The sequence below is a fragment of the Rhinoraja longicauda genome, chromosome 20, assembly GCF_053455715.1.
Source record: "Rhinoraja longicauda isolate Sanriku21f chromosome 20, sRhiLon1.1, whole genome shotgun sequence".
NCBI classification, from domain to species: Eukaryota; Metazoa; Chordata; class Chondrichthyes; order Rajiformes; family Arhynchobatidae; genus Rhinoraja; species Rhinoraja longicauda.
In genome coordinates this window covers 3,275,206-3,299,620 of record NC_135972.1, presented here as the reverse complement: position 1 = coordinate 3,299,620, position 24,415 = coordinate 3,275,206, and the positions used below count along the sequence as shown (strand labels likewise).

The 24,415-nt window shown below is 44.9% G+C and overlaps 1 protein-coding gene across 2 annotated transcripts; it reads right to left on the bottom strand.

Annotated features, from left to right (window-relative positions):
* Positions 1 to 2,201: 2,201 nt before the first annotated feature.
* On the bottom strand, positions 2,202 to 24,378 carry fbxo7 (F-box protein 7). Of its 2 annotated transcripts, none has more exons than XM_078416748.1 (9): positions 24,335 to 24,378; positions 20,370 to 20,522; positions 16,508 to 16,976; positions 13,320 to 13,461; positions 11,385 to 11,468; positions 8,343 to 8,438; positions 6,025 to 6,201; positions 4,850 to 4,881; positions 2,202 to 3,354 (listed from the first exon to the last, which is right to left on the bottom strand). In XM_078416748.1, the coding sequence occupies exons 2-9, from the start codon at positions 20,489 to 20,491 to the stop codon at positions 2,974 to 2,976; spliced, it is 1,503 nt and encodes a 500-aa protein (XP_078272874.1). In that variant the 5' UTR covers positions 20,492 to 20,522; positions 24,335 to 24,378; the 3' UTR covers positions 2,202 to 2,973. The 2 variants fall into 2 exon arrangements, with proteins under 2 accessions (XP_078272874.1, XP_078272873.1); XM_078416747.1 differs by lacking the exon at positions 24,335 to 24,378 and adding an exon at positions 24,172 to 24,322.
* Positions 24,379 to 24,415: the final 37 nt, after the last annotated feature.

The following is a 24,415-nucleotide window of genomic DNA, read 5'->3' as shown; positions in this document are numbered from 1 at the left end:
TTCGGCCCACCCTGCCCATGCCGACCAAATCTAATGTTCTACGTTATCCCACTTTCTCATCCACTCCCTGCGCATTAGGGGGAATGTACAGAGGCCGATTAGCCTACAATCCCGTACTTCTTTGGGATGTGCGAGTAAACTGGAGCAAACCCACACGGGGGGGTCGTGCAAACTCCGCACAAGCAGCACCTGAGGTCAGGATCGAATCCGGTTCTCTGGCGCTGTGAGGCAGCAGCTCTACCAGCTGCGCCACTGTGCTGTTCTCTCTGACCAGGTGGCAACTTAACACCAAGAAACACGCACTACACGAGGCTCGTGAGAAGTTCAACTGTTACTTACTTTCATTCCTAGAAAGTTCTGACTGAGTGACTTGGTTGGGGGTTCTTAAGTTAAACCACGCATGAACTAATGGTCCAAAAAGTCTTTTTCATCAGGTTAAAAGAAGTCTGTAATGTAAAAGCACTTTTAGCTTGAACTTAAAGTGAAAGCTTTAAGATGCAATAATGAATATTCTTAGCTTAGAGAGGTCCATGTGTACTCCCACTGATCTGACGCCTGTGAGCCTGGGTACAGGTGCACCCGAGGGTGACAGGATGGGTGGCCCCAGGCCACTGGCCTTCTGAACAAAGCGAGCGCAGAATGCACGGAGCTTATCCGGGAGAGCCGCATTAGTCTCGTTTTGTAGTTTAGAGATACAGTGCGGAAACAGGCCCTTCGGCACAATCCCATGCAGGTCACGAGGAGAACGTACAAACTCCGTAGACAGCACCCGTAGTCGGGATGGAACCCGGGTCTTCGGCGCTGCATTGGCTGTAAGGCAGCAACTCTACCGCTGCGCCACCGTGACCGCCCATTGCTGCCAGCAATTCTGCCTGACTTTGGTTTGTAGCCCGTTACAGCATGCAAGCCTTGACACAATCAACGGGCATCTGGGTGGTTAGACTGAGGCTCCAGCTTGGTCTGGAATTGTCTCCTGGCACCCCTGATGCTTTGCGAAGATTGTGCCACGATTTCTTGTACCCCATCTGTGTACTTCACCCCATCTGTACACCTCAGACACAGTCTACAGTAGACCATCACACCAACCAACCTCCCTTCCATTGACTCCATCTATACCTCACGCTGCCTCGGCAAGGCCAGCAGCATAAACAAGGATCTGTCGCACCCCGGCCATTCCCTCTTCTCCTCTCTCCCATCAGGCAAAAAGTACAAAAGTATGAAAACGCACACCTCCAGATTCAGGTAGTGTAATCGTAGAGCACTGAATCGTAGATCTGAAGAAGGGTCTCGACCCGAAACGTCACCCATTCCTTCTCTCCTAAGATGCTGCCTGACCTGCTGAGTTACTCCAGCATTTTGTGAAATAAATACCTCCAGATTCAGGGACAGTTTCTTCCCAGCTGTCATCAGGCAACTGAATCATCCTGCCACAACCAGAGAGCAGTGCTGAACTACTATCTACCTCATTGGAGACCCTCGGACTATCCTTGATTGGACTTTGTTGGCTTTACCTTGCATTAAACATTATTGCTTTATCGTGTATCTATATACTGTAAATGGCTCGATTGCAATCATGTGTTGTCTTTCCGCTGACTGGAGAGCACGCAACAAAAGCGTTTCACTGTACCTCGGTACACGTGACAATAAACTAAACTGACTTTAGATCTTACAGTTTATGGTTGGGCAACACTCAGATATCCACACCGTACATTAAGGTCTCTACCTCGACCAACATTGAAAAATTGCCCGTGATGCACACACACACATACCAAACCAGCTTTAAAGTAGCAGTAAAAAACTTTATCACTCGGGTCTGGTGTGCTTATGTGCATCTCAGATCATTTTTGCAACACGTTGGACACCTTATTGATTTTTAATGTTTAAGCGAATTCTCACACTGAAGTGTAAAAGTAAAAACACTGCATTAGGATTAAGTTTCTTTCAACATACTGTTAAAAATCAAGTTCATGCCTTTGATTTCCTGAAAACAACAGAGGACAGAGTGCACAGTAATCCAATTGTCTATAATCCAAAATAAATAGTATCCACATTGGATAAAGCTCACAAGCTCTCCTTACAATGATCAATTATTGCCGCTGCATGTATGGTGTTTTGACCAAATAATTTAAAAGCAACTTAAGTTTTCCAGAAAGAATCATGCCATAAACATGTACCTCGATTAATTCCCATGGACTTTGGAGTACATTGTAGTCACTTTAATAAGCATCTTTTTTCTTGCATGTAGAATACAGAGGTTGTATGTTTGTAGTTTCTCTAAGCATAAGACAGGTATTACTTCTACTTATATTTAAAGACACAAAGTGCTGGAGTAACTCAGCGGGTTCTCTTGAAAACACGGATAAGTCACGTTTCGGGTCAGGACCCTTCTTCAGACAAAATATATTACTTATATTGTCTGAAGAAAGGGTCTCGATCCGAGACGTCATCCATTTCTTCTCTCCAGAGATGCTGCCTGTCCCGCTGAGTTACTCCAGCATTTCGTGTCTACCTTACATTGTTATTTTGCAGAGGACTAATTCTTCAGCAGCAGTTTTCATCGTTTTGCATATTCCAAATTAACCCATTTTGTTTCAGGTTACAACCTGCTCAGACCCTTGCCCACGCAAATTATCCAGAAAAAATTGCCAACATAGAAAAATTGCTGCAATATTCCAAATTGTACACGTTATTCTCCTTCTCCCGAAATAAAATGTACAAATATTCAAAACCGCAGGACAACTAAGCATTTAGATTTCTTTTTCATATTTTCTGTAGTCCTTATTTCACCCATCACGCTTGGATTGGCAAATGAATTTACACCTTACGCTAGTTCAGCAACCCGTCTCAAGTTCAGTCACAATCATTTACAATCCTTTCATTTAACAAAAGAAGACAGACAAAAGCTAAAGGTGCAGAAACTAACCATCCTTTAAGAACGCATAAGAAAAGTCCAAAAGCTTCCAGGAAGTGTCCTTAAATGATCCCACGCCTTATGTTAGCCGATCTGCCTCCAGAGGGTCTTCCTGGAAACCGGATGGCATGAAATCCAGGCACGGCAGGCAACTGACCTGGCATGGAGTCTGGCGGGTCGAAGTGCGGTCTGAAAGGTGGCAGCGTTCCTGGCATTGGTCCCGATCCAGGTAAAAAGCGGTTGATCGGGTCCCCTCTGTACGGCAGCTGAGGATGCTCGTCATATTCACCTCCAATGATCCCGGGCGGGTAGAACTGCCGCGGCTCAAACTGAAAGGGATTGAAGGGACTCGGCTGTCCGGGAAACAGGGGCAAAGCCGGCGGCAAATACAAAGGAAATCTCTGCAACGTCTTTCTCCTCATCGCATACTTTTCCTTGTAGAGCTTTGAAAAGAAAATGGTCATGTTTAATTTAGCACAAACTGACGGCAGCATCTCTGGGTAAAATGGGTAGGTGATGTTTTGTGCTGGCACCATTCTTCAAACTCAGGACAAGCTGCCCATAAGATAACAGGAGGAACAGCACCTCACATTCCATTTGTGTGGCTTGAAAGCTAAATATACAAACATCGAATTCTCCAATTTTATGTAACAAATCTACAAACACCCTCTTGTCCCTTTTCCCCCCCTCTCTTCCCTGTGCTTCATCTGGATTCGCACCCATGTTTCCTTTTTTCCCCCCTCTCTTCCCTGTGCTTCATCTGGATTTGTACCCATGCTCCCCCCCCCCCGTTATTCCTTTCTCTGGCTTCACAATTTTCACCTCTTCTATCCTTATCTCACACCTTGTCTTTTCATCTCTGGTCTTTGTCCGACTGTCTGACAGTCAAAAACACCCCTTACGTGTATCCACCCATCACTCACGAGGCTTTGTTCCGCCCCCCCCCCCCCCCCCCCGCCCCTCACTTCTAACTTTCTTCTTCCCCTCCCCCAGCACCACAATCAGTCTGAAGAAGGTTCTCAACCCGAAACTTTACCTAACCACGTACAAACTCTACAGACAGCAAACAAGGTCAGGATGGAACCCGGGTCTCTGGCGTGGTGAGGCAGCGGCTCTACCAGCTGCACCCACACTCAGTGCCTTGTATGTTTGAGAAATTTTCAAAAGATTACATCATCATCTCAACAGCATCGTGATTTTGAAGACCAATCATACAATATTAATTTCCTTGTTGCAATTAGCACTCATTTTGGTGGTGTGTCATAGAAACATAGAAAATAGGTGCAGGCGGAGGCCATTTGGCCCTTCGAGCCAGCACCGGCATTCACTGTGATCATGGCTGATCAACCACAATCAGTAACCCGTTCCTGCCTTCTCCCCATATCCCTTGATTCCGCTAGCCCCCAGAGCTCAATCTAACCTTCTTTTAAATTCATCCAGTGAATTAGCCTCCACTGCCTTCTGTGGCAGAGAATTCCAAAAATTCACAACTCTCTGAGTGAAAAAGTTTTTTCTCACCTCAGTTTTAAATGGTCTCCCCTTTATTCTTAGACTGTGGCCCCTGGTTCTGGACTCCCCCAACATTGGGAACATTTTTCCTGCATTTAGCTCAGTGTCAAGCTGAGATCTATTGCAACAGAGGGTATCAGCTTTACTGCATATCTTCATTGAACAGTGCCCATTAGATCATTGAGTTGGGGTTTATAGACACTGCTTATATGAAACCAAAATGACTCTAATCTTCGGCTCACCACCGCAACAAATGCACCCAACAGACCAATTGTTTCTCTCTTTTAACCCTGGGAATGTGAAGTAAATTGTGACAAAAAAATCATGACATTTAGACAAACATTTGATTCCCACTCATCTAATTGCGATTTAAAAATATTATTTGTGTAATGTCAAAACAAAATAGAACTCATTAAATGGTCTACTTACTTTCTTCCAATCATGGCTGCTGCTTCTTGAATCTGTTTCAAAGAAAAAGAGAATCCGCAGTTTATAACACGGGCAATTAGAACATCACCAGAAATTAGCACCCTTGCCTCAACTTAACCAGAAGCATTGTTCACTCAATAGATTGCCGACTGCATTTAAAAAATAATTTCACATTAGGAATTACACAGACTGATAATAAAGGAGGTTACATTATTTTCTATGAAATACATAGCAGTTCCCACTTTCAGGTAATATTTTGAGTAAGTTGATCGTTTCAGTACTCAACAACGATGACAAGGTTATAAAGGAGTGGCAGGGTAGTAAATCATGTATCCATTCATTTAAGATGATAGTCTTCAATAGTAAAATTCCTATAAAAACACTAGACAAAATGAACCATTTGGTCTCAGCTGCCATTACCCGAATGGGTGGTGTACGTCGAACATAGAACAATGCAGCACAGACACAGGCCCTCCAGCGCACAATGTCTGTGACGAACATGATGCCGAGACCAACACTTATCTGCCTGCACGTGATTCATATCCCCACATTCCCTGCATATCCATATGCCTATCCAATAGTCTCCGTAATGCCACTATCGTGTATCTGCCTCCACCACCACCCCCGGCAGCGCGTTCCAGGTACCCACCACCTAGGGTCGCCAACTGTCCCGTATTAGCCGGGACATCCCGTATTTTGGGCTAAATTAGTTTGTCCCGTACGGGACCGCCCTTGTCCCGTATTAGTAGGGTTGCCAACTTCCTCACTCCCAAATACGGGACAAAGGGTGACGTCACTGCCCCGCGCCCCACGTGACCTCACCCAGCCAGTGGCCACGTGCTCCCGCTCCACCAATGGCGGCCGCCCGGGCCAGGCGGGAGCACGTGGCCGCTGGCTGGGTGAGATCACGTAGGGCGCAGGGCAGTGGCGTCACCTTGTCCCATATTTGGGAGTGAGGAAGTTGGCAACCCTACCACCGCCGTCTGTGTAAAAATCTAATCCTGCTCGCCTCCTTTAAACTTTGCCCCTCTCGCCTAAAACTCTGCCCTCTAGTATTTGATGTAATGAGATGCGAGCAGATTTCCAGGATTCAGATCACTGACGGAGGAAGAACCCTCAAACAACATAAAATTAAGGGGACATTTGCCCGATACGATCCACCAGTGTCCCCTTACCTCTAAAGTCTCTCAGGTACAGAAATCGCCAAAGCAATTGGTCGTTGGTCGCGGCGTGAAGATCCCGGCAAACCGCTGACAGAGACAAGATGGAGTACACATCCAGGAGGCGGAAAATTCGCAATTTGAGTTCCAGAGGGAGAACCACAAGACCAAACACATCGGGGAGATTCAAAGCTGCAGGGGGAAAAATGTATCAAACAATTACCTCCGCAGCATGTAGAAAACTGCAATTCCTCTTTTCACAAAGAAGCCGATTGTTCTTCGTTTTGCTTGCCAAATTGAAATAAAAGCTTTAAAATCCAATGACTTTCACCATCATAGTATCTTTCTTGCAATGCAAAATGTTTAAATCTTAAAATAAATAAAAAATTAAATAGAGTACCTTTGGTACGAAAATTAATAGCTTCATACACTAATCAAATATAAACAGCCACAGAACATGTGATTTTGCACTCTGAGTCCCTGCACTGATGAACAGGCCGCTGGGATTTATGTCAGAGCAGGGCAGAGCTGGTTTACTGGGAAGCATCAGTTATTGAAGCCAGCCAGTCACGTGCCATGAAACCAAGGCTCACACCATTAGAAACACTCCAAAAACTATTTCTCAGGAGACTTGGTCAGCTTTTTTGTAACATTGTGAGGAATTGTGAGGCAGATCCCTTGTATATGCACATACTTGGCCAATAAACTTATTCATTCATTCATTAATTCAATTGGAAAAGATTCTAAGTAAAAAATGTTATAAGTTTAGGTTTATTATTGTCATCTATATAACCAAGGCACTGTGACGCAGCGGTAGAGTTGGTGCCTTGCAGTGCCAGAGACCTGGGTTCAATCCCAACTATGGGTGCTGTCTGTACAGAGCTTGTATGTTCTCCCTGTCACTGTGTGGGTTTCCAACAGGTGCTCCAGTTTCCTCCCACACTCCAAAGACGTGCGGGTTTGTAGGTTAATTGGCTTCGGTAAAAACTGTAAATTGTCCCTAATGTTTAGGATAGGACTAGTGTATGGGGTGGTGATTGCTGGTCGGTGTGAACTCAGTGGGTCGAAGGGCCTGCTTCCATGCTGTATCGCTAAAGTCTAAAGTAAAGACTGAAGATGTACAGTGAAAAGCTTTTGCAATGCTATCTAATCAAATCAGATAATACCACAAATGAATAGTGTCAAGCCAAACACAAGTACAACAGGTAGAGCTAAGAGTAAATACCAGAGTGTAGAATATAATTTCTCAGCTTTAAGCGAAAAAATCCAATATCTGCAATGAGGTAGGTTGGAGAACTGGGATTGTACCTTAGCTTATGGAAGGACCGTTTAGAAGCCTGATGACAGAGGGGAAGAAGCTGTTCCCAAGTCTGGTGGTGCGCGCTTTCAAGCTTCTGTACCTTCTGCCCGATGGGAGCAGGGAGAAGGAGGAATGACCGGGGTGGGACAGGGACAAGTCGGCAACATTACAGTCTGGTTTGGGAACAGCTCTGCCCAGGACAGGATGGCCCTGCAGAGTAGTGCGTTCGGCAGAACGCACCATGGGAACTACACTCGTCCCCCTGCAGGACCTATACATCAGGAGGTGCAGATCCAGAGCAAGCAAGATAATGAGGGACCCCTCCCACCCCAGTAACGGACTGTTCCAGATGCTACGATCAGGCAAACACCTCCGCTGTCACGCTGTGAAAACGGAGAGGATGAGACGGAGCTTCTTCCCACAGGCCACCAGGACTGTCAACTTTTATAACCCCAGAGACTAAATTTTTGTCGACACTAATAGTAACTTATTAACTTTATTTATATGCTGTAACTGTAATTCTTTTTGTGCACAACCCGCAGGCATTGCCACTTTCATTTCACTGCACATCTTGTATGTGTATGTGACAAATAAATTTGACTTGACTTGACTTGACTTGATGATGTCGGCTCCTTTCCCGAGGCAGCGTGAAGTGTAGATGGAGTCAATGTTGGGGAGTCTGGGTCTGTGTGATGGACTGGGCTACATCCACAACTCTGCAATTTGTTGCAGTCTTGGGCAGTGCTGTTCCCAAACCAAGCTGTGATGCAACCTTTGTGGGAAGGATCTGCAGATGCTGCTTTACACCAAAGATAGACACAAAATGCTAGAGTAAATCAGCGGGACAGGCAGCATCTCTGGAGACGTTTCGGGTCAAGACCCTTCTGCAGATGAAAGCTGACAGTATGGTTTCTATGGTACATACTAGAGGGGAAAAGCAATATTTTCAACTAAAAGTATTCCATTGCTTGAACTCCCACTCCTCTTCATCCAGTAAATGAACTGGAAGGAAGGCAGAGGCCGAGGCTTTTACCTTGTCTGGCGCTGGCAAGTAGAGGATATACCAGCTGATCCTTGAACATACAGGACAGTTTCTGTAGGTCTTTATATACTCCTGCTGCATTCTCACCTTGCAAGTAAACAAAATAGGAGCAATTAAGATCAACTGATAAAAGAGAGAGTAAATTTGCTGAATTTATCAGACAATTAGACCAGCAATGCAATTTAACACTAACCTTGAGACAGATCTAAGTACATCTAAATTAGTAAAACCGAAGATAGACACAAAATGCTGGAGTAACTCAGCGGGACAGGCAGCATCTCTGGAGAGAAGGAATGGGCGACGTTTCAAGACCCTTCTTCAGATTTGGTTTCAGATTTCAAAATTGGTAAAACTACTGCGCTATCAGTATAATAGGGTCATTTCATTATAAGCAGAAAGGAAAAATACACCTTGCCATCAACCCAAATTACTGTCCTCAAAAGGATTTTAAGCTATTATACATTTGCTGGCATCTCATGTAGATAATTCTTCATTATTAGATTTTCTAATATCTTCTTTTAACACGATAGCTACGTTCCTAGAACTTTGCGTATAAAATTGTAAAAGGACTGGACATGCTAGATGCAGGAAAAATGTTCCCAATGTTGGGGGAGTCCAGAACCAGGGGCCACACAGTCTAAGAATAAAGGGGAGGCCATTTAAAACTGAGATGAGAAAAAACTTTTCAACCCAGAGAGTTGTGAATTTGTGGAATTCTCTGCCACAGAAGGCAGTGGAGGCCGATTCACTGGATAATTTAAAAGAGAGTTAGAGCTCTAGGGGCTAGCAGAATCAAGGGGTATGGGGAGAAGGCAGGCACGGGTTACTGATTGTGGATGATCAGCCATGATCACAATCAATGGCGGTGCTGGCTCGAAGGGACAAATGGCCTCCTCCTGCACCTATTTTCTATGGGGGTTTTTTTCTAAGGGATACCCCAAATTAAATGTGTTAAACATGGTTTGTGTAAAATGGAACACTTTACAACTTTGTTGGTGCCCTTTATGTGGCGACTCTTTGCATACCTCAGGTGTGCAATAGAAAAGATATCACTGTGACTTGTCACATGTGACATTAAATATAATTTATATGAAACCTTACACGATATAAAGTCAAGTCGCAAGAACAATGGTGTCAGTGGAGATCAGGGGGGGGGGGGGGTTTAGCCGTACAACAACAGTTATTTTTTACCTACAGATATTTCAAAAATAAAGGTATTTTCAATAATCATTTATTACTGTTTGCTAGAAATACTAAATGATGTATGCTGTATTATTTAACAGAATATCATTACATGATAAATCAATAAAAGCAATTTCAGTGGCTACCAGCGTTAAAGTAGCTGTTGTGGCCTTAAGAGATAATGGTGTCTGTTACTGTGGGAAGGTTACTTGGAAACAGTTTGTTTCCTGAGACTGTTTCTTTCTCAGGAGAGCTTTTTTTTTTGTGGCTCATGAATTTCAAAAGTAACTTTCAAATGGTTTCCTAGTTCCCCATCTAAATCATGTTATAATCAAATTAGCCCACGTAAAACAAATAACTTTCCCTAAATCAGCAATCGTGCTTTATCCATTTATGGAAACTCTCATTATAGCAAAACGACCAGTAGTGAACTCTATATTCAGTCTGAAGAAGGGTCTCGACCCGAAACGTCACCCATTCCTTCTCTCCCGAGATGCTGCCTGACCTGCTGAGTTACTCCAGCATTTTGTGAATAAATCGATTTGTACCAGCATCTGCAGTTATTTTCTTATACATGTGAACTCTATATTTGATTTACTTGACTCAAAAATTTGAAATAGCAAAGTCCACTGCATTAAACTATCATAATTTTGTGTTGAGAAGGCAAAGGTAGTGGTAAGAACAAAGCAAACCCATACAAGCACATTCAAGGGGAGGACAATGTATGCCAATGACTGTTTCATCTATGAGTAAAAGAATGAACTAAGCTACTAACTCTAATAGACAATTGTGCTAAGCTTCATGGTAACATGTAAAATGTTAATGGCCTGTAATGGTAGGTCCTAAAGTAAATTTTATTAAAACAGATCCCCTGATCTTTTACCAACAAAATGTGCTCAGCACGCCGCCCATGGATCGAGGACCCAGGGGAAGCCATCAGGAGGGCCAGTAAGCAGACCGGCTGCGGGAGAGAGAGCACAGGGCTTCGACGGGGGAGTGGCCCGCTGGAGGCCCTGCAGCTGCCTGGGGCTCGGCTGGACCGGGCGCCGCTCCCTGAGGCCAAGCACGTGAACCGGGCGCGGCCTGCAGCGGTGGAACAGCGGTAGGGGACACCAAGGCTACACTTGGCCAGGTCAGGACAACGGACCTTCATGGTCAGATCACGATCCCTGCACTTACAACAACTGGGACTTGAAAATCGTGCCAAACTGGAAACTGTGTACCGTCTCAGTCTACTACTACTATATACTTGTGGGTCTGAGATGCTTATCTAATATGTTTGTGTTAAAATGGATTTTGTGTACATTGTTGCTTTTTATTGCATGGCAAATCAAATTCCTTGTATATTGCAAAACATACTTGGCTAATAAATGATGATTATGAATCTACGTGCTGGTATATAGTGATACTTGTACTGAACTGAACAAAAATGAATTTCACTGTACTTCAGTGCAAGTGACAAATAAAGTTCCATACCATAAACATGAAAGCAAATGCAAGTTCCAATGGATGTGGTGGTTTAGTTCCTTTCATGTCTAAGACTAGGTTAACACCTGACAGCCTCGAATTTTGTATTTAAGTTGTTAGAAATTGAGCAGTCCATAATTCACAATCCATGTCGAGAATGCGTAACACTGCCATTCAACCATTACCTCAGCCTTATTCATAAGTAGACACAAAATGCTGGCGTCACTTAGCGGGACAGGCAGCATCTCTGGAGAGAGGGAATGGGTGACGTTTCGTTTGGCTTATTCATGTTACATTCATATAATATATACATTCTTCTGATGATTTTCCATAACTAAAGATCAAAGCTTTACATTCCATTAATGATACAGCATCAACACTTACCCAGTCTATTTGAATGAACATAGGACACTGGAGATAACTGCACATTCTTTACACTTTTGATGCTGTTGTTGATCTTCAATGTAGCTGAAGGAAACCATTGAAATTGGGATCAGCACAGAGTAATACATGCACAAGCAAATTAATACATTAAAGCTCTTGCGCCAGTCCATCTTTGATTGAGAAATCATACATAAGCCCAAGGAATTGATAGTGACATGTTGGAATATTAACACAATCTCCCCTCATGGTGAGGCGGGGTAGCAAGCTCACTTTCTCTCTCTTCACACTCCCAGTTTCAAGAGTTCCCAATCTCACTTCCGTATTATGGAGAGTCAACCCGATTGTTAGCTACGGCTAAGAATTTCAACGTGGCTTCTGGAACTATCTGCATCTTTCAATTTATTACATGATACAGGGACCAAAAAGGGCCTTAAGTGTGCAAATCCAAAACAGCACTAAAATCTCATGATCTAAAAGCAATAATGATTGAAGCATAAATATTATAAACAACATTATCTATCTATAAAATCCACCAATCTGTTTACATTTTTTATTGTCCCCTGTTTATAATTAAAATGACTGTGATGCCCTTTTAGACTCTATAGAGACGCAGCAAGGAAACAGGCCCTTCGGCCCATGGAGTCCGTGCTGACCAGCGATCATCCTGTGACCAACACTATCTTTTACACACCAGGGCCAATTTACAATTTTTACCGAAGTCAATTAACCTACAAATCTGCACGTCTTTGGAGTTTGGGAAGAAAGAACAGCACCCGGAGAAAACCCACGCGGTCACGGGGAGAACGTACAATCTCCGTGCAGACAACACCTGTAGTCAGGATTGAACCCTGCTGCAAGGTAGCATCTCCACCGCTACGTCACCGTGCCACTAGTTATGTGCGCATAACTAATTTTAATGTTTTAATTTAATTGACACATATACACAGCACAGGAAAACTACCACACTGTTGGAAATACTGACCAGGTATAACAAATTAATTGCAGCTCTGCTTAATCAAATGGACTTACAATGTCTCATTACACATTGAAAGTAACATTGGGATTTCTCCAAATGGACAATATTTAGCCCTTAAACAGAAGTACTGAAACAGATTAAGTGGTCCAAAGCATGAGAGGAAAAGGAGGCTAATTTGAAATAAATAGAAACAGGACCATTTGTTTGGACAATTAGAAATTCAGGGATCTAAGATTCGACCTGCCACTTAACAGTTATCTCAATATAAATAAACACCACGCAAGATAAAAAGAGGGAAAGATTTAATAGGAATCTGAGGAGCAACCTTTTCACTCTGTGGGTGGTGAGTTTATGATTTGAGAACATGCAGGGCAAGATTAGCAAATTTGCTGACAATATAAAAGTGGGTGGTTTTGCAGATGGTGAAGATGGTTCTGAAAGATTGCAGCAGGATCTGGATCAATTGGCCTGGTGGGCTGAGGAATGGTTGATGGAATTTAATACAGAGAAGTATGAGGTGTTGCATTTTGGGACGTCTAACAAGGGCAGGACCTACACAGTAAATGGTAGGCCTCTGGGTATTGTTATAGAGCAGAAGGATCTAGGAGTGCAGCTGCATGGTTCCTTGAAGGTCGAGTCGCAGGTATCTAAGGTGGTCAAAAAGGCTTTTGGCACATTGGCCTTCATCAGTCAGAGTATTGAGTATAGAAGTTGGGAGGTCATATTGCAGTTGTATAAGACGTTGGTGAGACCGCATTTCGAGTGAAGAGTTAATTGAAGCAGGGAATATCACAACATTTAAAACACACTTGGGCAGGTAGATGATAGGAAAGGTTTGGACGGATACGGGCAAACGGGACTAGCTTAGATGGAGCATCTTGGGCGGCATGGACATTAACCAATACAGAACAGGTGACTAATGAACACGGGACTCTTCATGTGACGGCAGCGTGCAGTACCATTGACTACCACCAGGTTCCCCATGGGGACACAGCTGAGTGCAGCAGACCCATCTTCAGACAAGGGGTGAGTGTACTGTAACCTGTAGAGACCTCCATTCTTCCATTTCTCAGGCATCTGAACAACCTTCCTTCCAGAATCCTGGCAAGACAAAAACATTTTTGTTTTTTTGCAACTTACTTTAATTTACTTTGGAGTCTCAAGCACAGGTTTCAGCAACAGAGCGGATAGGTCAAACTCAATAGAAGCGGAAGGTGTTCAAGAGTGACTCAAGTGTCCCTTGTAGTGACACGTCCATCTATACTATAAAGTGCCCCTTGTAGTGACACCTCCATCTATACTATAAAGTGCCCCTTGTAGTGACACCTCCATCTATACTATAAAGTGCCCCTTGTAGTGACACCTCCATCTATACTATAAAGTGCCCCTTGTAGTGACACCTCCATCTATACTATAAAGTGCCCCTTGTAGTGACACCTCCATCTATACTATAAAGTGCCCCTTGTAGTGACACCTCCATCTATACTATAAAGTGCCCCTTGTAGTGACACCTCCATCTATACTATGAAGTGCCCCTTGTAGTGACACCTCCATCTATACTATAAAGTGCCCCTTGTAGTGACACCTCCATCTATACTATAAAGTGCCCCTTGTAGTGACACGTCCATCTATACTATAAAGTGCCCCTTGTAGTGACACCTCCATCTACACTATAAAGTCCACCTGAAGCAGCAACATTAAAATGCTGTTAAAAAGACCGAAAGTGCTGGAGTAACTCAGTGTGTTAGGCAGCATCTCTTGAGAACATGGTTAGGTGATGTTTCGGGATGGGACTCTTTAATTCTGTATGGTGATCATTGGATTATCTTCCACTTAATATTTACCCATCAACGTTGGTGCTGTTCTTGTGGAGTTTGCTAGCACCCTGTGGGGTTTCAAATGGATGCTCTGGTTTCTTCCCATCAATAGGTACATTGGCTACAGTAAATTATTTAGTTTCGTTTATTATTGTCACAGGTACAGTGATAAGCTTTTTTGTTGCGTTATCCAGTCAGCGAAAAGACTATACATGATTACAATCGAGCTGTCCACAGTGCACGGACACAGGATAAAGGGAATAATGTTCAGTGCAAGATAAAGTGAGGTAGAGTATGCAGATACGGAGCTGTAGATGTTGTGTACATGGATTTCAGTAAGGCATTCGACAAGGTTCCACATGGTAGGCTGCTCTGGAAGGTTAGATCGCATGGGATCCAAGGAGAGATAGCAGAATGGATAGCAAACTGGCTCCATGGAAGGAAGCCGAGGGTGATGGTGGAAGGTTGCTTCTTGGACTGGAGGCCTGTGACTAGTGGTGTGCCACAGGGTTCAGTACTGTTTGTCATCTACATTAATGATTTGAGAACATACAGGGCAAGATTAGCAAGTTTGCTGATGGTACAAAAGTGAGTGGTTTTGCAGATAGTGAAGATGGTTGTGAACGATTGCAGCAGGATCTGGATCGATTGGCCAGGTGGGCGGAGGAATGGTTGATGGAATTTAATACAGAGAAGTGTGAGGTGGTGCATTTTGTGACGCCCAACCAGGGCAGGAGTTACACAGTGAATGGTAGGCCTCTAGGGAGTGTGGTAGAGCTGAGGGATCTAAGAGTGCAGCTGTCTGGTTCCTTGAAGGTCGAGTCGCAGGTAGATAAGGTGGTCAAAAAGCTTTTGGCACATTGGCCTTCATCAGTCAGAGTATTGAGTATAGAAGTTGGGAGGTCATGTTGCAGTTGTATAAGACGTTGGTGAGACTGCATTTAGAATATTGTGTTCAGTTCTGGACACCATGTTATAGGAAAGATATTGTCAAGCTTGAAAGGGTTCTGAGAAGATTTACGAGGATGTTGCCAGGACTAGAGGGTCTGAGCTATAGGGAGAGGTGAATAGGCTGGGTCTCTGTTCCTTGGAGCGCAGGAGGATGAGGGGTGATCTTATAGAGGTGTATAAGATTATGAGAGGAATAGATCGGATAGATGCAGAGTCTCTTGCCCAGTGTAGGGGAATCGAGGACTAGAGGACATAGGTTCAAGGCAAAGGGGAAAAGATTTAATAGGAATCTGAGGGGTACCTTTTTCACAAAAAGGGTGGTGGGTGTATGGAACAAGCTGCCAGAGGAGGTAGTTGAGGCTGGGACTAGCCCATCGTTTAAGAAACAGTTAGACAGGTGCATGGATAGGACAGGTTTGGAGGGATATGGACCAAGAGCAGGCAAGTGGGACTAGTGTAGTTAGGACATTGTTGGGCAGCATGGGTAAATTGGGCTGAAGGGCCTGTTTCCCCGCTGTATCACTCTACGACTAGTGTAGCTGGAACATGTTAGGCGGTGTGGGCAAGTTGGGCAGAAGGGCCTGTTTCCACACTGTATTACTCTATGACTATGTGCAGTCTTTCTGCTGACTGGTTAGCACGCAACAAAAGATTTTCACTGTACCTCGGTACACGTGACAATAAACTAAACTGCAGCAGCTTCTTTTGCAAGGTCTCACGTTGGCAGGCCCCCATTCTTTAAATTGTACTTGGACGTCTTCACAGAGATTAGTTTTCCTTGGCATTATGTTCAGCACAGATATTGTGCGCCGAAGAGCCTGTGCTGTACTGTTCTATGTTCTATAACGTAGGAAAATGTCTTGTGGACTGGTCAGTTAGAAAACCAGCAGAAGTACTGCCCATTTCTCATCCAGAGATTTTAATTGTCATATGTACCGAAAATGGAACAATGAAATTCTTAACTTGCAGCAGCGTAACAGGTCTGTAAACACAATACTCATACATAACTTAATTAACAAAAAGCTCAATAAATTTAAAACAACTAATATTTGTGCAAAACAGCCCAAAGCCCTTAATGGAACCAAGACAGCTTGTCATTCATAATTTAGTTGGTGTTTGTAGGGCTCAAGAGTCTGATGATTGTTGGAGAGATGTCATTTTAAAATATAGATATGGCTTTATTGAGGTTTAAAACGTATAACATGCTTAGAGATATTTAGAACAGAATAGGTGATAGACAGGCGGAGTGATTGAGAACCAAATTCATTTTATCTGGTGAACATTTGTATTAGAAGAAAATTAAACACGACTGAAGTAAAGAATGAGCGTTTCCTTACACGACCAAGGCACGTGTTAAATGTGATGTTGAGATAGTTTACCTGTGGAATGTAGCCTGCCTCCAGCATTAGTAGGTGGAGCACTACAATCAGAGCATCTTTAGGGTCTGTGCACTGCGCTGTGTGGTAAAGTGTTTCTAATGAATGTGGCACCTGCCCATCTGTAGCTTCACTGCACAACATGGGCTCGTGTGGATACTGGGCTTCCTCCAATGCCATAGACATGTCTTCAGTGGATGAAATCGGGAAGTTGGCTTCAGGCCATTGAGCCGAGAGAGGCCCACCCATGCCACACTCGAAGGTCTCACTCCCAGGAGCGCGGGAACACGAGGGCTTCTCCCTGACAGTCAAGTCTGCAGCAGAGGAAGATGCAGAGGCAGACGCAGCCAAGGAATCTGGTAGTATTAAGCAGATCAAATCCCCAGAGACAATCCCAATGGATATCATAGTTTGATTGTCATCGGTCAGAACATCTTTCCCATTTAGACTGATGTTAAACTCGGTACCGGAACTGTGAAGAGAGCACAAAGATATTTCCAAGCTGTTAAAAATTCAAACTTCTAATGCATACAAAATTAATATACAAACTGTTCCTGCAGTTCCCGTTTTTGATCGAAAGATATAGCAGGGAAACAGGCCCTTCGGCCCACTGTCCATGCCGAATATCAATTACCCATTCACAATAGTTCTATGTTATCCCACTTTTGCATCCACTCACTGCACACTCAGAGCATTTGTACAGAGGGCCAATTAACCTACAAACCCGCACATCTTTGGGATCTGGGAGGAATCCACGCAGTCACTGGGAGAACGTGCAAGCTCCTCACAGACAGCACCCGAGGTCGGGATCGAACCCGGGTCTCTGGCGTTGAGGCAGCAGCTCTACAAGTTGTGCTATGGTTGAAAACTAAGAAAAAAATTCCCCTGTCCCCCCTGCCTCCATCTCCACACCATGCATTTACATACATACACCCAGTTAAAAGCAATAATGTGGATCGAACATGGCACCACAGACCAATAGATATTAAGCCACAATTACAATGAAGACAATTCTACTTTACATATTGCTCAACCTCATTAAAAGTAAAAATATTTATTTAATACAAACTACAGAATATAATCACAACATCAATGAAAGGAATTCAATTAACACATTTCTGCTTAATGGAATTGTCAATTTTGCAAGTAAACATAAGGAATTACCAGCTTAATTGTTGCTTAAGTCAACTGTTATGTTGCTAATATTCCATACTTATGGTTTCTGCTTGCCTTCACTGGTTAGGGCATTCAGTTCAAATAGGACTGAGGAAGGCATGATGAGGCTCTATAACACTATGGTTAGACCAACCACATTGAGAGTATTGCGTGCAGTTCTGGTCACCCCATTACAGGATGTGGAGGCTTTGGAGAGGACGCTGAAGAGGTTTACCAGGATGCTGCTTGCATTATGAAGTATTAGCTATAAAGGTGTCCCCCAAGGTTCAGTTCTTGGCACCCTCCTCTTCATCCTGTACCTGTTCCCCCTTGGTCAATTAATCCGCCATCAAGGTCTCAAGTTCCACTGCTTCGCCGATGATATCCAGCTCCTCATCTCCACCAAGTCAATCTCCACCACTACGCACTCTACCCTGGCAAACTGCATCACTGAAATAAAATCTTGGCTTCAATTCAATTTCATCAAACTCAACTGCGACAAATCTGAAATCATCATCATTGGACCAAAAACCCTCACCAAATCCACCCACAACTTCACCCTCAATATTGATGGTTTCCCAGTATCCACCTCCCCTCACATCCGGAATCTTGGAATCATCCTTGATCAAACCCTCTCCTTCGACAAACACATCAAACACATCACCAAGACAGCCTTCTTCCACCTCAAAAACATTGCCCGTCTCCGTCCATCCCTCTCCTCCACAGCTGCAGAAAACCTCATCCACGCCTTCATCACCTCCCATCTGGACTACTGCAACAGGCTCCTCTATGGTTCACCCTCAAAAATCATCAACAAACTCCAACACATCCAAAACTCCGCTGCCCGTCTACTCACCCACTCCCCGATCCGTGACCATATCACCCCCGTCCTTTACAAGCTCCACTGGCTCCCCATCCCCCAGAGAATCCAGTACAAAATCCTCCTCATGACCTACAAAGCCCTCCATAACCTGGCCCCATCCTACCTGACTGACCTCCTCCACAGACACACTCCAACCCGTAACCTCCGCTCTGCTGCTGCAAACCTCCTGTCTCCCCTCATCCGGACCAAACTCAGATCCTGGGGGGACAGGGCTTTCTCCATCGCTGCTCCCACACTCTGGAACTCACTACCCCAAACCGTCAGAGACTCCTCCTCACTCACCACATTCAAAACATCACTGAAGTCTCACCTGTTCAGCACTGCCTTCAATCACTGACCGTTACCTCACCTTCTTTTTCCTTTTCTCTTCGGTTACTTATTTATCTATTTATTTTCTTTTATGTTTTAGTAAACCTTGTAAAGTGTCTTTGAGTGTTTAGAAAAGCGCTATATAAATGTAATGCATTATTATTATTAAAGAGAGGTTGGACAGATTTGGATTGTTTTCCATGGAGAATCAGAGATTGATAGAAGTATAAAAGAATATGAGAGACATAGACACACACGTTAGGCAGTTAGAACCTTTTATTCCCAGGTTTGAAATGTCAAAGACTAGAAGGCATAGTTTAAGGTGAGTGGGGCAAGGTTTCAAGGAGATGTGCGGGCAAGTTACTTTACACGAGTGCCTGGAATGGGCTAGCAGCAAGAGACAGATGCGATAGTGGTGTTTCAGAGACTTTTAAATAGGCACCTGGATATGCAGAGAATGGAGGGATATGGATCACGTGCAGGCAGAGGAGATTAGTTTATCTTGGCATCATGGTCAGCACGGACATTGTTGGCTGAAACACTTGTATCTATGTGCACTGTTCTATGTTCTACGCAAGAACATAATTTCTAGGCTGATATATACCCAAACTTCAATCTATCATTTTCAAGAAACTACAATTTGACGACATTGATGTGACATTCCAATCAGTTTTGTAAAACTATTCTACAACAAAATATACTACATTAAAATGGCAGGTCGAGGAAAGTGTGGGTTATAAAATCATTAAAAGTATTTAAAAATGCTTACTGATGAAAATTGTTTTCAATCATGCAAACCTTTGACGAACTGATAATAAAAGACATGAATCAGTTCATGACATATTGGCCACAGGACATAATGTATCTAAGTGCTTATGTATAGTGACACTTGTACTGAACTGTATACAAAAATGAATTTCACTGTATCTCAGTACCTGTGACTAATAAAGTACCATACCGTTCCAAGGTAGACACAAAATACTGGAGTAACTCAGCGGGACAAGCAGCATCTCTGGAGAGTTTCGGGTCGAGACCCTTCTTCAGTCTGAAGAAGGGTTTTGACTCAAAACGTCACCCATTCCTTCTCTCCAGAGATGCTGCCTGTCCCGCTGAGTTATTCCAGCATTTTGTGTCTACCTTCGATTTAAACCAGCATCTGCAGTTCTTTCCTACCATACCATTCCATTCCATATTGGCAGTACAGATGATCCCCGACTTACGATGCTTCGACTTACGATATTTCGACTTTACGATGGTGCAAACGCTGGGCAATGGCAGCGAGTCGCAGCTCGCTTCCGGCCACGTGATCAGGTGCATTAAATGCATTTTGACATACGATATTTTCAGTTTACGATGGGTTTCTCGGAATGTAACCCCATCGTAAGTTGAGGAGCACCTGCATTAGCAACCAAAATCATTGACAATCAAAGCCATGTCTACGCTTGGTCTAACCACGGCACATTCCTTGTAAATGCACATACTTGGCCAATAAACGTATTCATTCGTTCATTCACTTACTCGTAGCCCAGTGATGGCAGGAAGGAGTTGGCGATCTTGATGCGCAGGTCCCCAAGAGTGGGCTGGTCCTCCTCCAGCTCCACCCAGCCTCTCTGTCTCTGGATACGCACGCGCAGCTTCATTGCGGCCGATTCAACATGAAGATGTCAACTGCTGTGGGAGGAGAAGAGATTGGGCGGGCAGAGAAAAAGGAAGAATTCCAGAATTGAAAATAAGACAAAAAATTGAGAGAAAATGGCAAAATATTAAATATTTTAAAAGAGCATTTATATTATAAAATGTTGTTCGCTCAAAAACCTGAACTGAACATGGTACGTCAGGGAGAGCAGGGCGGCAGCTACAGCTGACTTACAGGAATCCTCCAGAGTGGTTTCACTTTCATTTTGAAAGTTAATTGTATACACAGAAAGCAACTAGGGGTTGCCAACTATCTCACTCCCAAATAAGGGACAAGGTGACGTCACCGCCCCGCGCCGCACATGACCTCACCCAGCCAGCGGCCAGGTGCTCCTGCCCCACCAATGGCAACCGACCGGGCCGGGAGGTGGGTTACTGCGCAACCTCCATTAGGCGGCGCCCGGGCCTCCGGACCTACACTGCCTGGACCTACACTGTCCGGGCCTACAGTGTCGGGGCCTACACTGTTGGGGCCTACACTGTCCGGGCCTACACTGTCCGAGAGTTTGTAGAGTGCCTTCGAGATGGATTCTTAGAACAGCTTGTACTGGAGCCTACCAGGGAGAAGGCAATTCTGGATCTAGTGTTGTGTAATGATCCTGATCTGATAAGGGGACTAGAGGTAAAAGAGCCATTAGGAGGCAGTGATCACAACATGATAAGTTTTACTCTGCAAATGGAAAGGCAGAAGGGAAAATCGGAAGTGTCAGTATTACAGTATAGCAAAGGGGATTACAGAGGCATGAGGCAGGAGCTGGCCAAAATTGACTGGAAGGAGGCCCTAGCACGGAAGACGGTAGAACAGCAATGGCAGGTATTCCTGGGAATAATGCAGAGGTTGCAGGATCAATTTATCCCAAAGAGGCGGAAAGACTCTAAGGGGAGTAAGAGACACCTGTGGCTGACAAGGGAAGTCAAGGACAGCATAAAAATTAAGGAGAGGAAGTATAACATAGCAAAGAAGAGTGGGAAGACAGAGGATTGGGACTCTTTTAAAGAGCAACAAAAGTTAACTAAAAAGGCAATACGGGGAGAAAAGATGAGGTACGAGGGTAAACTAGCCAATAATATAAAGGAGGATAGCAAAAGTTTTTTTAGGTACGTGAAGAGGAAAAAAATAGTCAAGGCAAATGTGGGTCCCTTGAAGACAGAAGCAGGGGAATTTATTATGGGGAACAAAGAAATGGCAGACGAGTTAAACCGTTACTTTGGATCTGTCTTCACTGAGGAAGATACACACAATCTCCCAAATGTTCTAGGGGCCGGAGAACCTAGGGTGATGGAGGAACTGAAGGAAATCCACATTAGGCAGGAAATGGTTTTGGGTAGACTGATGGGACTGAAGGCTGATAAATCCCCAGGGCCTGATGGTCTGCATCCCAGGGTACTTAAGGAGGTGGCTCTAGAAATAGTGGAAGCATTGGAGATCATTTTTCAATGTTCTATAGATTCAGGATCAGTTCCTGTGGATTGGAGGATAGCAAATGTTATCCCACTTTTTAAGAAAGGAGGGAGAGAGAAAACAGGTAATTATAGACCAGTTAGTCTGACATCAGTGGTGGGGAAGATGCTGGAGTCAATTATAAAAGACGAAATTGCTGAGCATTTGGATAGCAGTAACAGGATCATTCCGAGTCAGCATGGATTTACGAAGGGGAAATCATGCTTGGCAAATCTACTGGAATTTTTTGAGGATGTAACTAGGAAAATTGACAGGGGAGTCAGTGGATGTGGTGCACCTCGACTTTCAGAAAGTCTTCGACAAGGTCCCACATAGGAGATTAGTGGGCAAAATTAGAGCACATGGTATTGGGGTTAGGGTACTGACTTGGATAGAAAATTGGTTGACAGACAGAAAGCAAAGAGTGGGGATAAATGGGTCCCTTTCGGAATGGCAGGCAGTGACCTGTGGGGTACCGCAAGGTTCGGTGCTGGGACCCCAGCTATTTACGATATACATTAATGACTTGGATGAAGGGAATAAAAGTACCATTAGCAAATTTGCAGATGATACTAAGCTGGGGGTAGTGTGAATTGTGAGGAAGATGCAATAAGGCTGCAGGTGACTTGGACAGGTTGTGTGAGTGGGCGGATACATGGCAGATGCAGTTTAATGTAGATAAGTGTGAGGTTATTCACTTTGGAAGTAAGAATAGAAAGGCAGATTATTATCTGAATGGTGTCAAGTTAGGAAGAGGGGATGTTCAACGAGATCTGGGTGTCCTAGTGCATCAGTCACTGAAAGGAAGCATGCAGGTACAGCAGGCAGTGAAGAAAGCCAATGGAATGTTGGCCTTCATAACAAGAGGAGTTGAGTATAGGAGCAAAGAGGTCCTTCTACAATTGTACCGGGCCCTGGTGAGACCGCACCTGGAGTACTGTGTGCAGTTTTGGTCTCCAAATTTGAGGAAGGATATTCTTGCTATTGAGGGCGTTCAGCGTAGGTTCACTAGGTTAATTCCCGGAATGGCGGGACTGTCGTATGTTGAAAGGCTGGAGCAATTAGGCTTGTATACACTGGAATTTAGAAGGATGAGGGGGGATCTTATTGAAACATATAAGATAATTAGGGGACTGGACACATTAGAGGCAGGAAACATGTTCCCAATGTTGGGGGAGTCCAGAACAAGGGGCCACAGTTTAAGAATAAGGGGTAGGCCATTTAGAACGGAGTTGAGGAAGAACTTTTTCAGTCAGAGAGTGGTGAAGGTGTGGAATTCTCTGCCTCAGAAGGCAGTGGAGGCCAGTTCGTTGGATGCTTTCAAGAGAGAGCTGGATAGAGCTCTTAAGGATAGCGGAGTGAGGGGGTATGGGGAGAAGGCAGGAACGGGGTACTGATTGAGAGTGATCAGCCATGATTGCATTGAATGGCGGTGCTGGCTCGAAGGGCTGAATGGCCTACTCCTGCACCTATTGTCTATTGTCCGGGCCTAAACTGTTCGGGCCTACAATGGCCTACAGTGCCCCCCGGACCTAATACGGGACAAGGGCGGTCCCGTACGGGACAAACCAATTTAGCCCAAAATACAGGAGGGATAACTTTTCCACAGAAAGGGTGGTGGGTGGATGAAACGAGCTGCAGTAGTTGAACGGTAGTTGAGGCAGGGGCTATCACAACGTTTAAGAAACAAATAGAACAAGTACATATGGGACAGCACGGGCAGGTTGGGCCGATGGGCCATATGGGATATCAAGGGCAGGTTGGGCCGAAGGGCTTGTTCCATGCTGCAGATGGGACAGCACGGACAGGTTGGGCCGAAGGGCTTGTTCCATGCTGCAGATGGGGCAGCACGGGCAGGTCGGGCCGAAGGGCGTGTTCCACGCTGCAGATGGGACAGCACGGGCAGGTCGGGCCGAAGGGCGTGTTCCATGCTGCAGATGGGACAGCACGGGCAGGTCGGGCCGAAGGGCTTGTTTCCACACTGCAGATGGGACAGCACGGGCAGGTCGGGCCGAAGGGCGTGTTCCATGCTGCAGATGGGACAGCACGGGCAGGTCGGGCTTGTTTCCACACTGCAGATGGGACAGCACGGGCAGGTCGGGCCGAAGGGCTTGTTTCCACACACTGCAGATGGGACAGGTTGGGCCCCCAGGCGGCGGCGGCGGCGGCGGCGGCGCTACTCACCGGTGTAGACAGCAGGCCGACCCTGTGTTCTCTCCCCTTCCCTCAGCCCCGCTCCCCTCGGCCTCGGCCCAGCTCCCGCGTCCTGTCCTGTCCTGTCCTGTCCTGTCCTGTCCAGCCCCCGCCCTGTCAGACTCCGGCCCCCGGTCACCGCGCCGATTATTACCCGGCCTGTCCGCCGCCGCCGCCCCTCCCCCCGTTACCCCGGCATCGACTGCGCCTGCGCCGTCGCGCCGTCGCCCCTCCC

Bases quoted from the DNA above. Each gene is read 5' to 3' on its own strand.
- fbxo7 (XM_078416748.1), bottom strand. From the start codon at position 20,491: ATGAAGCTGCGCGTGCGTATCCAGAGACAGAGAGGCTGGGTGGAGCTG. The intron at 13,462-16,507 runs GTAAACTATCTC...TTGTCTTGCCAG, and splicing joins AGGCAGGCTACATTCCACAG to GATTCTGGAAGGAAGGTTGT. The intron at 4,882-6,024 runs GTAAGGGGACAC...TCTTTGAAACAG, and splicing joins GTACCTGAGAGACTTTAGAG to ATTCAAGAAGCAGCAGCCAT.